We start from the raw sequence: 14598 nt of genomic DNA, 5'->3' as shown, positions 1-14598 counted from the left end.
CCCAAGTCCTCTTTTCAGATGAATGCAAATATTGTATTTCATTTGGAAATCAAGATCCCAGAGTCTGGAGGAACGAAAAGTCTGCTTAAAGTCCAGTGTGAAGTTTCCACAGTCAGTGATGGTTTCGACAGCCATGTTATACAGTATGCTGATATGGGTCCATTCTCTTTTATCAAGTGCACAATCAACGCAGCTCTATACCAGGACTTTTAGAGCATCCTGCTGCCAACAAGCGTTTTGGAGATGATGATTTTTATCTTACAGCAGGACTTGCCACCTGCACACAGTGCCAAAGCTACCAGTACCTGGTTTAAGGACAATGGTATCCCTGTTCTTAATTGACCAGGAAACTGACTGAAAACACCCCCTGTTAAACCTCATTGAAAATCTATGGACTATTGTCAAGAGGAAGATGAGAGAACAGAGACCCCAAAATGCAGACGAGCTGAAGGCAATATCAAAGCAACTTGTAACACCTCAACTTTGTCAAAGGCTGATCGCCTCCATACTTGGGCTCCTTAATTAGTGCAAAAGGAGGCCCAACAAAGTGCTGAGGACATAATACAGTACGTTTACACACTTTTCAGTAGGCCAACGTGTTTAGGATCCTTTTTTTTATTAGTCACATGAAATATTCTAATTTTGTTAAAGACTGGATTTGAGTTTTTCATCTTTAATCATAATCATTCAAATTGAAATAAATGAAGGCTTGAAATATTTCACTTTGTGTGTAGTGAACTAACATAACACACAAGTTTCACTTTTTGAAACAAATTATTGAAATAAATGGACTTTCTCTTGATATTCTAATTTTTGGCACATACCTGTATAATTGAAACATTTGTGTTGCAAGATTTCTGCTCCATCCAGTCACAATAGCACCAACCCTTGGCTATTAATCGATCTTGGTTGTTTAATGTTTTTAATTAACATCATTCGACTTTGGTGTTATGTGAATGACAGGGGTTCGTATCCCAGGAACTGAACTCTATTACTTTATTCAAGCTTTTTTAAGTGTGGTTTATTTAAAAGCTAATTTCGAGAGGATCACGTGCTTATGATCAACACGGCTGGCTCCTCATTAGCTCCGTAATCTGACCCATTCGATGATTACGGAAGCATTATAAATAACCAGAGTTTTTCACTTCAGTTATCTTCGTCTTGAAGCTTCCCCCCCTTCCACCCCTACTTCCTCCCCCTTTTTCCGATAGGGCGACAAGGTGGCCCAGTGGCTAGCACTGTTGCCTCACAGCAAGAACACCGCTGGTCCAACCTCCTATCGGGCTGGTTGGTGTTTCTGTGCAGAGTTTACTTGTTTTCCCCGTGTTCGCGTGGGTTTCCTCCGGGTCCCCCGGTTTCCTCCCACCGTCCAAAAACATAAACCATAGCCAATCGACTAAACCAACACTATCACCGAAAACAACACTAGTTTACACTTCTCACGCGGCGACAAGCAGGGGAGTCCTTGAAACCTACCTGAGCTCGAACTCCGCTCTCGCCCTTCTAACGGGAGGGAGCCCCGGGCTCGAGGATATTACGAGCTCAGGGCTCTCTCCCGGGACAGCATGCCAAATACACTTTATTGATTATCAGCTAAGTGTGAACTCTTGAATGCTATTTAAATGGTATAAGTGAACTAAGAAAGCTAAAAGGCTATAGATAGGGGTTTAAATCTCAAGAAGTGCTTAAATGCTAAAACATTTATATTAAATGCAGTGCATTTGTTTGACAGCACATACACACTTTTAGTAATCCTGTAGAATCTAGAGAGGCAGCGGTTTGCCATATTGAAAAAAAGATGTCTGCAAAATTGTTGCAAACAATTTGTTTGTGTTGAATGTAAACTAACAAATTAATTGTAGTAATATTCAACTTAATTTGTTTGTTTAAATTAAGCCCGAATAAATTGTTTATAATTACTTAAAAAAAAGTAAATCCAAAGAATCATTAATATTTTTTCAGTGCAGTAACTTACTGTAAATCAATTAAAATGCTCTATTTACATTTACAACACCATTTATCTTGTTGTATACTGTATGTATATACAGAATTGAATTTATATCTTTACTGTATAATATACAGTAACGTTCACAGTGCAACTTTAAAATACAGTAACATACTGCATAACTGCCCTAACCTCATTAAAATGAAATTTAAAATTAGTTGAAACAACACAATTCTTAAGTTGTTTATGGAACAACTTCATTATTTTATGTTCTGTCCACTTAAACTTATAAAAACGATCGAGTTAACTTAATCAATTTGTGTTGGGATGACGAAATGTGTGGAACCCTGCATTTTTAGATACAGTAAAATACAGTTAATATTATAGTTAAGTACTGTGTAAGTCACAAATATACCAATGCCCATAACAAGTGTAATCATCACAAGTTACATTTATTGAGGAACAAGTAAAAAGTACAATATGTAAAAAAATACAAAACCTGCTTCATATATCTCTAGTAATGTGAATACAAAGTGCATAGCTACGATACATGCCTGTAGCACTACAACTATAGTCTAAGCAAAGGGATTCGGGCAATAGAAACCCTCAAACAAAAGTATAAAAATAGTCAAATAAAATAGCTATACTTAGCACACACACACACACGCACACACAAACGTGTTTAACAGCTGTCCAGTCCTGAATTTCTCCATAATATTTAGTGAATTTCGGCATACCCTCTGTGTAAAAGCATTTTCAGTCCGTCCGTATTGCAGTGTTGTAAGGACAAGTCAGCCCTATACGACAAACTGATGATTTTTAAACAGAAAAAAAGACCACAAGACAAATAAATATGAAATAAATAAGACAAAAAGAGTATTCAAAATAACCATTGTTCAGTCTTACATATCTTATATTTACAAATAACGCCGTCATAGAGATGACACCATTTCCCCCGTGTAGCTGCTTCACCTGAACAGATGTTACCAATACAGTCGTTGTTCATTCATGTCATTCTGTGATATGGCATATTCACACTTAAACCACAAGCTGCCACCATCAAATTACCCATTTCAAAACTGAGCAGATATTAAATAAGACAGAATTCAAATTAATGTGCAATCGAGTGTTTTTTTTTAACGAAGCTCTCTAGCGCCACCCCCTGGAATCAAACAGAAGTATGTGTGCTTCAACATTATTCTTTTATACAATCCAAGACAGCAAAGGCTATCATAAACAATACAATTATAAAGGCAGGACAGACCTACTGGACCATATAGGGGAAAACGTATGAATACTCCTTATATATGAACGCTTATAGTGAAAATGTACATTGGTTCAGCCTTTCAGTATTTGAAAAAGTTTTCCCCGGGCAAAAAAGAAGAAATAAAATAAGAACATGTGCTCAAATCTTTCATGACACTAAAAAAGAAGTCGTTACAAGAATACTGTATTTACAAAAGGCAAAGAGGGAGAGATAAAGAGGTATATATGAACACGTATATAAGATAAATAGCAAAAAAAATCACTGGGCTTTTTGGCTTTCAATGAGACAATATTGAAAATATCCAATTCTTAAGAATAATTAAACCCCTGTTTTAATTAAACAGCAGCCAAATTTCATTTTTGTTCTTTTCTTGAATTATCTACAAAAATATATTGGGACTGTCTCAAAATGTGCCCAAATTGTTATTGTTGCAACATGGTTGCTTAAGGAATTAAACAATCTTCCATGCAAACGTCATGCAGATTTTCATCAAGACAAGAGTTTCCTAGGCGTTCATGCTCGACGATGATCTCTTCCAAATACCTCAAATCTACACTTTTTGGATATTTACACTAATACACTGAATACAAGATAGTTGATGACCAGGCATTATATTTGGTTGGCCGTGCCCAGTCTGCCTCAGCACCAGAGAAATATGGAGCCAGATCAGTCTCAATAATAATACATTTACGAAATAAAAAATTAATACGTGCACAACACAATTCACATTTACAAAAAAAACTTCGGAAATCCAAAACACAATTCTTTATTGCGCAAATCCAATTCGTAAATTTAAAACCATTCATAAATACGCAAATCCAATTCGTAAATCCAAAACACAATTCAATAATGCGCAAATCCAATTCGTAAATTTAAAACAATTAATAAATGCGCAAATCCAATTCGTAAATTTAAAACACAATTCAATAATGCGCAAATCCAATTCGTAAATTTAAAACAATTAATAAATGCGCAAATCCAATTCGTAAATCCAAAACGCAATTCATTAATGCGCAAATCCAATTTGTAAATCCAAAACACAATTCAATAATGCGCAAATCCAATTCGTAAATGTAAAACAATCCTTTAATGCGCAAATCCAATTCGTAAATTTAAAACAATTAATAAATGCGCAAATCCAATTCGTAAATCCAAAACACAATTCAATAATGCGCAAATCTAATTCGTAAATCCAAAACACAATTCACAAATGGGCAAATCCAATTCGTAAATTTAAGACACAATTCAATAATGCGCAAATCCAATTCGTAAATTTAAAACAATTCATAAATGGGCAAATCTAATTCGTAAATTTAAGACACAATTCAATAATGCGCAAATCCAATTCGTAAATTCATGAATTCACATGTAAAAAGCATAAACATTTCCCCAACGCTCACACAAATGCATCTTACCTAAATACATATAAAATGTTTACACATATATGTATATCAGGTTCTTGAATAGACGTTGGTCACGCAATTATACATTTTTGCATTTTTGAAATTACCAATTGGATTTGTGCACTTATAATTGTGATTGGTATTTCTGAATAGTTTTTTGTCAATATAGATTGTGCTGTGCGTGTATAAATTTTATTTGGTAAATGCATTATTATTGAGACTGATCTGGCTCCATAGAGAAACGCTGTCTGGAGAAACGTTTGCAGTATAACACTAGGAGAAGAGTTGAGTTTGTTGCTGAATACAAGCAGACTGAGCCAAAATTAAGATTTAAAATGACAGTTCACCTTAAAAATATAATTGAATCTCCTCTACATCGCTCTGTTCTGGTTTACAACATAATTTAGAAAATAATTAACACTTTTTTTTTTTCAAAAAGTGTTTGGAATAAACAATTTTAAGGTGACCTGTCCCTTTAAATATAACCTCGTCTCACATACACACAGAAAAAAATCAAAAGCTTCCCTAAATAATGCCTATATCCCAGCAGAAATGGTGGAACATCAGCTAAATGCTGTAGAGGAAGTGCCTAGAGGAAGTGCACAGTGGTGCTCGCGGCTACAAAAGTGACAGTGTAGGATTGTGTTCACTGTCCAAGTCTATTCTCTACGTTTCTATGCAAGATGTCATAAATCCAGCATTCTGTGTTTGAGTGGGATCGCAAAACAAACATACAAACTAAAACAATTCCTCAAGTCTACAGAAGAACTCAATCTGAACTGGAATAGCATGGTACCAGACTCCGGAAAACAACGAAGCCAGTTCAGTTTAATAAATAAAGGCTGGAAATAAAAGGGAAAGAAAGAGGAAAAGACGGAGAGAAAAAGATCCAGCTGCTCTTGAATCGAAAGGCAATCTGAGAGAACGTCTTTGAGAGTGTCGGACTCTCCGAGGCTTCCTAAGAATGCCAAGTCAGTACCCTAACAAGGCGGCATCACCACTCCTCGTCCACTTCCTGCTCCATTTTGATTTGCGGTGGCTGGATTTCCTGACTGCTCGGCACTTCCTCTTTCTCCAGGTCTCCGTCCTCCTCGTCCTCTTCCTCGTCCTCTTCTTCCTCTTCCTCTTGCTCCTGCTCTTGTTTTTTCTGGCAGCAGGGCTTGTAGAGATGAGGGTCAATCAGAACCTCCCCGAAACGACCTTTGTAGATGATGCCGCAACATATCCGCTGCCTGGACAGATCAATTCAATTACAAGTATTAGTTATGATTAGGCCCACATGAAATCTGCGCGTGCAGAATTCCACAGAATTTTAGCCCATCATTAATTTTGTTTATTTACTCGAGTAAATGTGTGTAAATCTAAATTTATTCAGTTTTTAAATTAATTACAGTAAAATTATTGACTAATATGAAAATGTTCATCTGATTTATGCACAATGCAGTTTGTACAGTAATATTGTCTGTCTTTTAGTAGAGATATTATATGAGAGACTTGCTTTGTTTACCAAATAAAGTTAATCTAATTGGATTTGCAATTTAAACATTAAATAAAAGTTAAAAGGTATTACTTTTTATTTCACATATTAGGGTTTTTTATTTTATTTTAATTATGATACTCCCAAAATAATTCCACAGAAATCTGCAGATTTTTACCAAAATTCTCAGCAGAAATAGCAAAAAACTTGCCCTGGTTATGATCAATAGTATTGTAAAACATTACTTATTGATATTACTTAATCATGTATCAAAGTATCCTGAAAGCTCTGATAACAGTAATATTAGTTAATAAGTAAAAGTTCAATCTGTAAAAGCTTTTATTCATAAAATATTTATAAAATATGTATTTATAAACTTATTTGAACTAGAAATCTTTTGTGGCGTTTTAGATTCTTCACCATCACCTTATAAATTGTACTGTTGAAGTTAAGAAAACATATATGACGTATATTAAAAATGGAAAAGCATATATAATATAATGTAAAGTAATGTAATGTAATGTAATATAATATAATATGATGAAATAAATATTATAATATAATATAATATAATATAATAATATAATAATATAATATAATATAATATAATATAATATAATATAATATAATATAATATAATATAATATAATATAATATAATATGATGAAATAAATATTATAATATAATATAATATAATATAATATAATATAATATAATGTAATGTAATGTAATATAATATAATATAATATAATATAATATAATATAATATAATATAATATAATATGATGAAATAAATATTATAATATAATATAATATAATATAATATGATGAAATAAATATTATAATATAATATAATATAATGTAATATAATATAATATAATATAATATAATATAATATAATGTAATATAATATAATATAATATAATATAATATAATATAATATAATATAATATAAGATGAAATAAATAATATAATATAATATAATATAATATAATATAATATAATATAATATAATATAATATAATATAATATAATATAATATAATATAATATGATGAAATAAATATTATAATATAATATAATGTAATATAATATAATATAATATGATGAAATAAATATATATAATATATAATATAATATATATATAATATATGTGTAATATAATAACAATACATTTTAGTATGACTTAAAATTTTGTCATATAATATAGATCGTAACAAAACTATACAATTTAAATTGTAATCCTATTTCACAATATTTGAAAGTCAATCAAAGTAAATTTAGCAAATATTCCAAAGCATCAGAAAGTAACACTGAATTAAGCATGAAATTCATAGGTATAAAGTATTGGTATTATCCTGTTAAAAAAACACACTTCTAATCTTCCATTTTCAATCATCTCCTCAATTATAAATATTATTTATGATGATAAAAGGTCAAATCATTACCTCTTCCAGTACGTGAGGTCCAGAAAGGAAAAGACTGGAGAGCGGGCGGAGCCAGGAGTCAACTCGGAGTCAGAGCCTTCATCTGATTGGTTACTGTAGCTGGGTGACTGGGCAGGGCTTGCACTGGAGGTGGTGCTGTGAGCGTCTGAATCTGTTAACAGACACAGATCATGTTAAAGACTATTACAACAAGATGTAAACAGCACTTTCAGATTCGTTTTGTAACCAAATTGTGAGATTCTTTCGACTCACTGTGTCTCTTGAGTTCTTTCTGAACTCTGCTGATCTGGCTCGGTCTGATCCGTCTGGACAAGGATTTGACTTTCTTCGACTTCACTGTCGTTTTCAGACTGGGCCCCCCTCGTGCATCAACCACCTGAGAAAAAAAATCGATAACACAAAATAAATAAAAGTAGATTTTAGTTATAATAATAATAATGATAAATACATTCATATTATATTATATTATATTATATTATATTATATTATATTATATTATATTATATTATATTATATTATATTATATTATATTATATTATATTATATTATATTAGGTCACACTTTATTTTGATGGTCCGTTTGTTGAATTTAAGTTACATTGCATCTACATGCCAGCTAACTCTCATTAGATTATATATAGACTGTTAGGTTGGGGTTAGCGTTAGCGTAAGTTGACATGTACTTGTACAGTTTCTTATAGTCAGTTAAATGTCTGTTGAAGGAGCAGTATCAACAGATATTAAGCAGACACTCTACTAATACTCAAATGGACCATCAAAATAAAGTGTTACCATATATTATATTATATTATATTATATTATATTATATTATATTATATTATATTATATTATATTATATTATATTATATTATAATTTATTATATTATATTATATTATATTATATTATATTATATTATATTATATTATATTATATTATAGAAGGAATCAATAAGATGTTTACAATGTTTACTTGTGAATGTACCAAAAATAATGTCACTACATTTTTATCAGCCTAAAATACCTCTTATGCACAATATTGTCTATTTAAGACTTTAAAACTCCCATTTGACCTAATGTCTTCTTGCTATGAATCTTTAAGATTTATTTCAGTGTAAATATTGCTTCCACATCCCCTTTCTCCTGTAAATACCTTTGCTGTAGATAAGGTAAAAGGACATGTTCATCTGTATTGTCATGACGAAATTTCCGGGGGAATTTTTCTCCCTGTTTATGGAATTTAAATTGGAAAAGCTGTAAAAGTGACAAATGTCAAGCAGATGTGGGGAACTGTATCATTTTACAATAAAAAAAAGAACTTGTATTGTTGGTCTTGCGCTATGTACATCCATTGTTACATTATATTACATCTATTGTTGCGTTTATATTTATGATTGTGTTTATTTATAAAAAAAATATTTCACTTTACGTCCAAATATGTAGTGGAATGACAATAAAGCTCAGCTTGACTTGTTTTAGGCATTATATTTTGGTATTGCTCAGAATGTTTATTATTATTTTAATATTTTCATATAATTTAGTTACAAACAAAACTATACATATAATACTACCAATTTACTTTTGAACATATTAATATATTTTACACATTTATTGTATATTATATAATGTTATTTAGTATTAAAATAATAAACAGTTGTTCTTCTTCTTCTTCTTCTTCTTCTTCTTCTTCTTCTTCTTATTATTATTATTATTATTATTATTATTATTATTATTATTATTATTATTATTATTATTATTATTGAATGCTAGCATTAATAGTGTGAAGCTAATTACTATTAATGCTGTTACATCAATTCAATAAAAACTTGCACACATATAAAATTGTTGAAATCAGTGTGATGCTGAGGATGTGCTCTTCTTCCCCAGCTGATCCTCCACATCCACTGTAGCTGCACTTCACTTGTTCCCTGAGAGTCATTCAGTCTAAGAACAACATATACTGAAACTCTACTAAAAAAACTCCAGTGTGCTAAATAAGGAGTTTGACGAAGCTTACATGATTCCAATTCTTCTTGGATCCGACAGGCAGCTTCTTCCAGCGTTTGACCAGCAGGACACAAGCATTGCAGATTTCACCAGAGCGAGTCTCGCCTAAACTGTAAAAGTATACCATTGTAGCTGTAGTAAGATCATGCAAATCATTCAAGTTCTCACGTTACAAACAAACAACAGCATACACTTCACATTCATCCAGGTCTCAGATTCAATACTCAGTGGAACATAGGCAGATCTTAAGGGAGAGTTCATCCAAACATGAGGTGTGTCCTAATTGACACACTATATACTATGCATTTATACATTCAACCATGTAGTGTATTAGTTCAGTGTTGTCCAAAATGTAACAATATTTTTACTTCTAAATGAATATTCAAACATTTTCCTAGTTGATGTTTAACAGTTTACAAATTAGTGTAATAAAAAAACGAAATAGCAAATAGTACCTGTCATGGGTACAACCGCATTTACCACAGGGGGGCAGCATAATCACTTACGTCAACTTATTTTGCGTGCACAATCCAAATAAATCCTCAAATCTCAGCACCAGTAGCTCCTCCCCTTTACGTTACATGAGCAAATCTGGCATCTGTTAAGTGTGTGACATTCCACACTTCTGTTTATCAGTTATCAGTTGAATAAATACATAGCCCATGTATTTATAAAGCACTTATTGCTATTTTTAGATTTTTCAGTGTGGATTCACTCTTTATAGTACAAAAATGACATATTGAAATGGCAAAATGGCATATAAAAGTACAATATATGCGATTTGGGACATGGTCTATAGCAGGGGTGCTCAACCCTGTTCCTGGAGATCTACCTACCTGCACATTTCAGTTGCAACTCATATCAAACACACCTGCCTGTAATTATCAAGTGCTGTTCAGGTACTAATTAATTGGTTCAGGTGTGTTTGATGAGGGTTGGAGCTGAAGATCTCCAGGAACAGGGTAGGGTTTTAAACTTGAATGTGAATTTCTTTCTTCTGTTAAAAGACAAGAGAAGATATTTTGAAGAATGTTGGAAACCTGTAGCCATTTAATTCTTTAGTGGGTTAAAGATAAAATACTATGGAAGTCAATCGCTGCCGCTTTCCAACATTCTTTGAAATATCTTGTCTTGTGTTCAGCGGAGGAAAGAAATTCATAAAGGTTTAGAAACAAGTAAATGATGAGTGAATTGTCATTTTCTTGGGGGTGAACCACACTAGTATAAATTTGGCAAAAGTATAACAGAACAGCGAACTCACCCAAAGCAGCTCTGAAAGTCTCTCTCGTATCGTTTGCTGTCGGTGAAGCGAGAGCTGGAGGATTTTGCCCTGCAGATGCAGCATCCATCAAGGCTGCGGTACATCTTCGGCTTATGAAAGCCAAACATCTGCAAACAAAAAAAAGGTTTTGGTATTTCTGCTGATTTTTTTGCAGAGATTTTATGATATTTGTTATGATAGAATGATTTTGGAGATTTGTTTGGTGCAAAAACTACCTGTTGTATTAGTTTGCATTGGTTTCAGACCTTTTCAGGGTTCTTTGATGAAGTCATAAAGTTGTTCAAGTAGCAAAGTCACACTTTATTTGAAAGAAAAATGCTTTGTAACATTTTAAACACATTTACTGTCAGTATTGATCAATTTATTGAAGAAAATGTTTACATATTTTTATATATTATAGTATTATTATATAGTATAACTATAACAGTATTATTATATTATATAAATTATAATAGTAATTATTTTTTAAATTACATGAAAAAGAAAAGTGGTTATTATAAAAAAAGTTAATATTATTGCTCAATATTAGTTTTACTATATTTTTGATCAAATAAATGAAGCCAAAGTAAACATCAGAGACTTCACTGACAAAAAAAGGGTGTAGATTAAAAACAGTCTTGACACATTGCATGAACATTCCACAAAGAATCTTAACACACTGAATTAAATATGAAACGTGCAAGTCAAAAGTCAGAAATTATATTTTCCAGCAAAACACTCCTATCTTTTTGGTTTTTATTTTTAGGTGTTCTTTTTTTTAGGTGTTAGTATTTTACAAACTGTTCATTATAAGTGTGTGTAATAATATAATAACACATTTAATAATTATGTTATAACAACAGCATTCAAACCTACTAATTTACATTCACACATTAGGCAGATGCTGGAATCCAAAGCAACTTACATTTCAATAAAGGCAAAGATTTATCATTAAAATTACTATTAGTTCTTGCTTTTCTTGCAGAGGAATCAAAGCCACAACCTTTGCTTTGCTAGCACTCTGATCTACCAGCTGATCTTCAAGAAGGCTATAAGAGCTACAATACAGGTTGTTTAGATATAGACTATAAATAAGTTTAGTTTAGTTTAAAATAAGTATATTTTAGATTTAAATTAGAATAATTTGAATAAATCTAGTCATTAAAATAAATAAAATCGCAAAATGAAAATATTACTCATATATTAGGTATATATTGTATATTATTCATATTACATTATTGTTATACTCATGTTACGATGTACACACTTAAAATACACACATCATTTTAATTATACAAATAAACATTTAAAGTACGTTGTTAGTCTCGTTATTAACAGTTTAGTCCAATTCTAATAATATTATACATATATATTAAAATAATATTTTGAAGAAAGAGAGTGTGTGTGTGGGGGCTATCATCAGTCATCGTCATCGCGTCAGCAGGATCAGAGCTTAATGGACTGGAGCTACTCTTATATAACAGGGTGCTGATGATGGAGCAGACACTCACCGGTAACGGACAGCAGCACTTTCATTCAGAAGAGAGAAAAAAAAAACATCTGTATTTGCTTATCTGAAGCCTTTCATCATGTCTATATATATATTACTTTAAATAAATGTTAATATAGTTTACTATTGCAAAAAATGTTGTACAGTATAAGAGTAGATCGGGCGCTTGACTGTACATTCTGCCTCTGACGCAATTCAAACATGGCAACGCGTTTGAGAAGAGAGGAGGGGCAGAAAATGAGGGCAGGAAAGTAATGCGATGCCGTCGCGGAAACCGCGACCAAAAGTGCATTCAACATGGGTAAATGTGTCACCTAAAGTTACCCATCTCATATAATAACCGCATATTTAATATTTTGCGGCGTTTAAACGCACGGCCGTCCGCGCACTGCAGTGAAATGGTGCGCGCGTCCCGCTGTATTCACCGCCCACCAGCTCGCGCGGAAGCATGGCACGCCACACGGCATCTTAAAACACACGCATTCAGCAGGTTTTCGCCGCAGTTTACTAATAAAACGACCCCTGCTCTTTGGGAGGAATCAATTCGCAGGTTTTCCCTGATGTTAAACATGTCTAATAAAGACAGACAGCTGAAGGAAAGCGCTCAGCTCGTCCGCTGCTCTTTGTTTTCCGCGCGGCTCTGCGTCAGTGGCTCGTGCGCCTCCATGCTTCGCGCTCGAGACTGTAAACACATGCTGTCCGCGTAACAACTTCACCCAAGGACACAGAGCGCGACTAAACTCAGATTTTCAAGTTTATTTCATCAACACGACGATTTAAGACACTTTTGAGCACTCCAGTGTAATACTGAAATATTGATTTTATTAGCTCCGCGATTAAATGCGTCAGTGACACCGCCTCCATGTCTCATGAAACGATTCTTTAAGACTACCACAGCTGGTTTTTATAAACGTCAAACTCTTTTGAGTTACAGAAGCAGAAGTTTGTAAACGCACGTTGACGAGCTTGTGAAAATGCGGGTTTGTTTTGAAGCACACCCACCAACAGGAGTGAAGAGACCACACGCAGTCACACGGAGAGTTCACTATCCCAAGTTCAAATCGAGTATAAACAGCGAAACCTGTCCTAAACGCACGCAATGTGACGCCAAGTTCGCGTTTATTTGATATTGCGCGTACATCCGAAGATTTGCGCATCTATTTATTGGGTTTTTAAACGGAGTACGAATGCAAATTGGCTATTTTTAAAAGCGCTTTCTGTCTAAACACTCATCCCTAGCGTGTTTCTAATTTTCCCTGAGTTCAGTTATATAGAAAATAAATCAATTCCGACGTCAAACGTATCGATTTAGCCATAAAACACTTAACAGCAGCGATCGCCAGTAAAGGATGCGAGCGCCCTAAAATGTGATGCGCGGTATGAGCAGCCTCACCATCAAGTGTAAACACTGAACTTATCTCGCTTTTATCCTGAAGTAAAGGCTAAAAGTGTTTCGGAAAGCCTCCAAAGTCATCTTTCTGTTACATTGCTGACGAATGCGACAGCTTTCGCCCTGTCACACAACTTCTTTCCTCTCGAAAGGCGAATGTGACATCTTCTGCACGCGTAAAAACTCCCAAGTTACTTTTACGCAAAAAAAGCCCTTTATTCTTACCTCGACTTGGAGCAGTAGAAGTCAAACCACACGGCGAAATCCAAGAGTTACAGGCGTTACTCATTTAACAATGCGCCACTCGTTACTGTCTCACTTTCTGTCTGAGTATAGTAAAATGTTTACGCATGCGCCGACGGCCATCCACCATTTTCTGAATTTCTTCAATCAACCTCATTTGCATACGCCTCTGACGTTTGACTGCGTCTGCATTCTATTGCCCATATAAGGAAGAGAAAATTACGCGGGAAACGTGGGCGGGTCCGGTTGCTAGGGGCAGCAGCCAGTGCTCTGCGATCCCGGTGGGCGGAGTTACGCGTTACTACTACGAGCAGAGCAGATGTCGGAACAAACGCAGCAGCACATCCTTCAGCTCGGCAGCCATGAGCACATGTCGGCAGCTGCGGCTCTTCTCCATCTCAATAGGTCGAGCTTGCGGTGTTCGGACACTCTGCTGCGCACGTAATGAGAACACTGGAGGAGTTGAACGACATTAGACCTATAAATGTAACACTTTCTCAAAAATACAGAAGAATTTAGGAATAAGAAATCATTCCCTGGAGCAGCAGTCTGTCAAGTGTATATAGCCTATATGGAGACTGCCTAGACTGTTTTGTTTGTAACTCAGTGTTTGTTAGTTTATAATGTCCAATTCAAATATTTGTCTATCAAT

General features: G+C 33.7%; 1 protein-coding gene across 1 annotated transcript; it reads right to left on the bottom strand.

The window, feature by feature from the left end:
* Positions 1-2378: 2378 nt before the first annotated feature.
* sinhcaf (SIN3-HDAC complex associated factor) lies at positions 2379-14068 on the bottom strand. Its single transcript, XM_056455738.1, has 6 exons — positions 13929-14068; positions 10804-10931; positions 9553-9652; positions 7792-7915; positions 7540-7690; positions 2379-5847 (listed from the first exon to the last, which is right to left on the bottom strand). Exons 2-6 carry the CDS (start codon positions 10929-10931, stop codon positions 5610-5612), a joined length of 741 nt encoding a protein of 246 aa, XP_056311713.1. The 5' UTR covers positions 13929-14068; the 3' UTR covers positions 2379-5609.
* Between the last annotated feature and the right edge of the window lie 530 nt (positions 14069-14598).

Source organism: Danio aesculapii, chromosome 4 (assembly GCF_903798145.1).
Source record: "Danio aesculapii chromosome 4, fDanAes4.1, whole genome shotgun sequence".
Taxonomy (NCBI): domain Eukaryota; kingdom Metazoa; phylum Chordata; class Actinopteri; order Cypriniformes; family Danionidae; genus Danio; species Danio aesculapii.
Note: the sequence above shows the minus strand (reverse complement) of the source record. Positions and strands in the feature narration are given on the sequence as shown.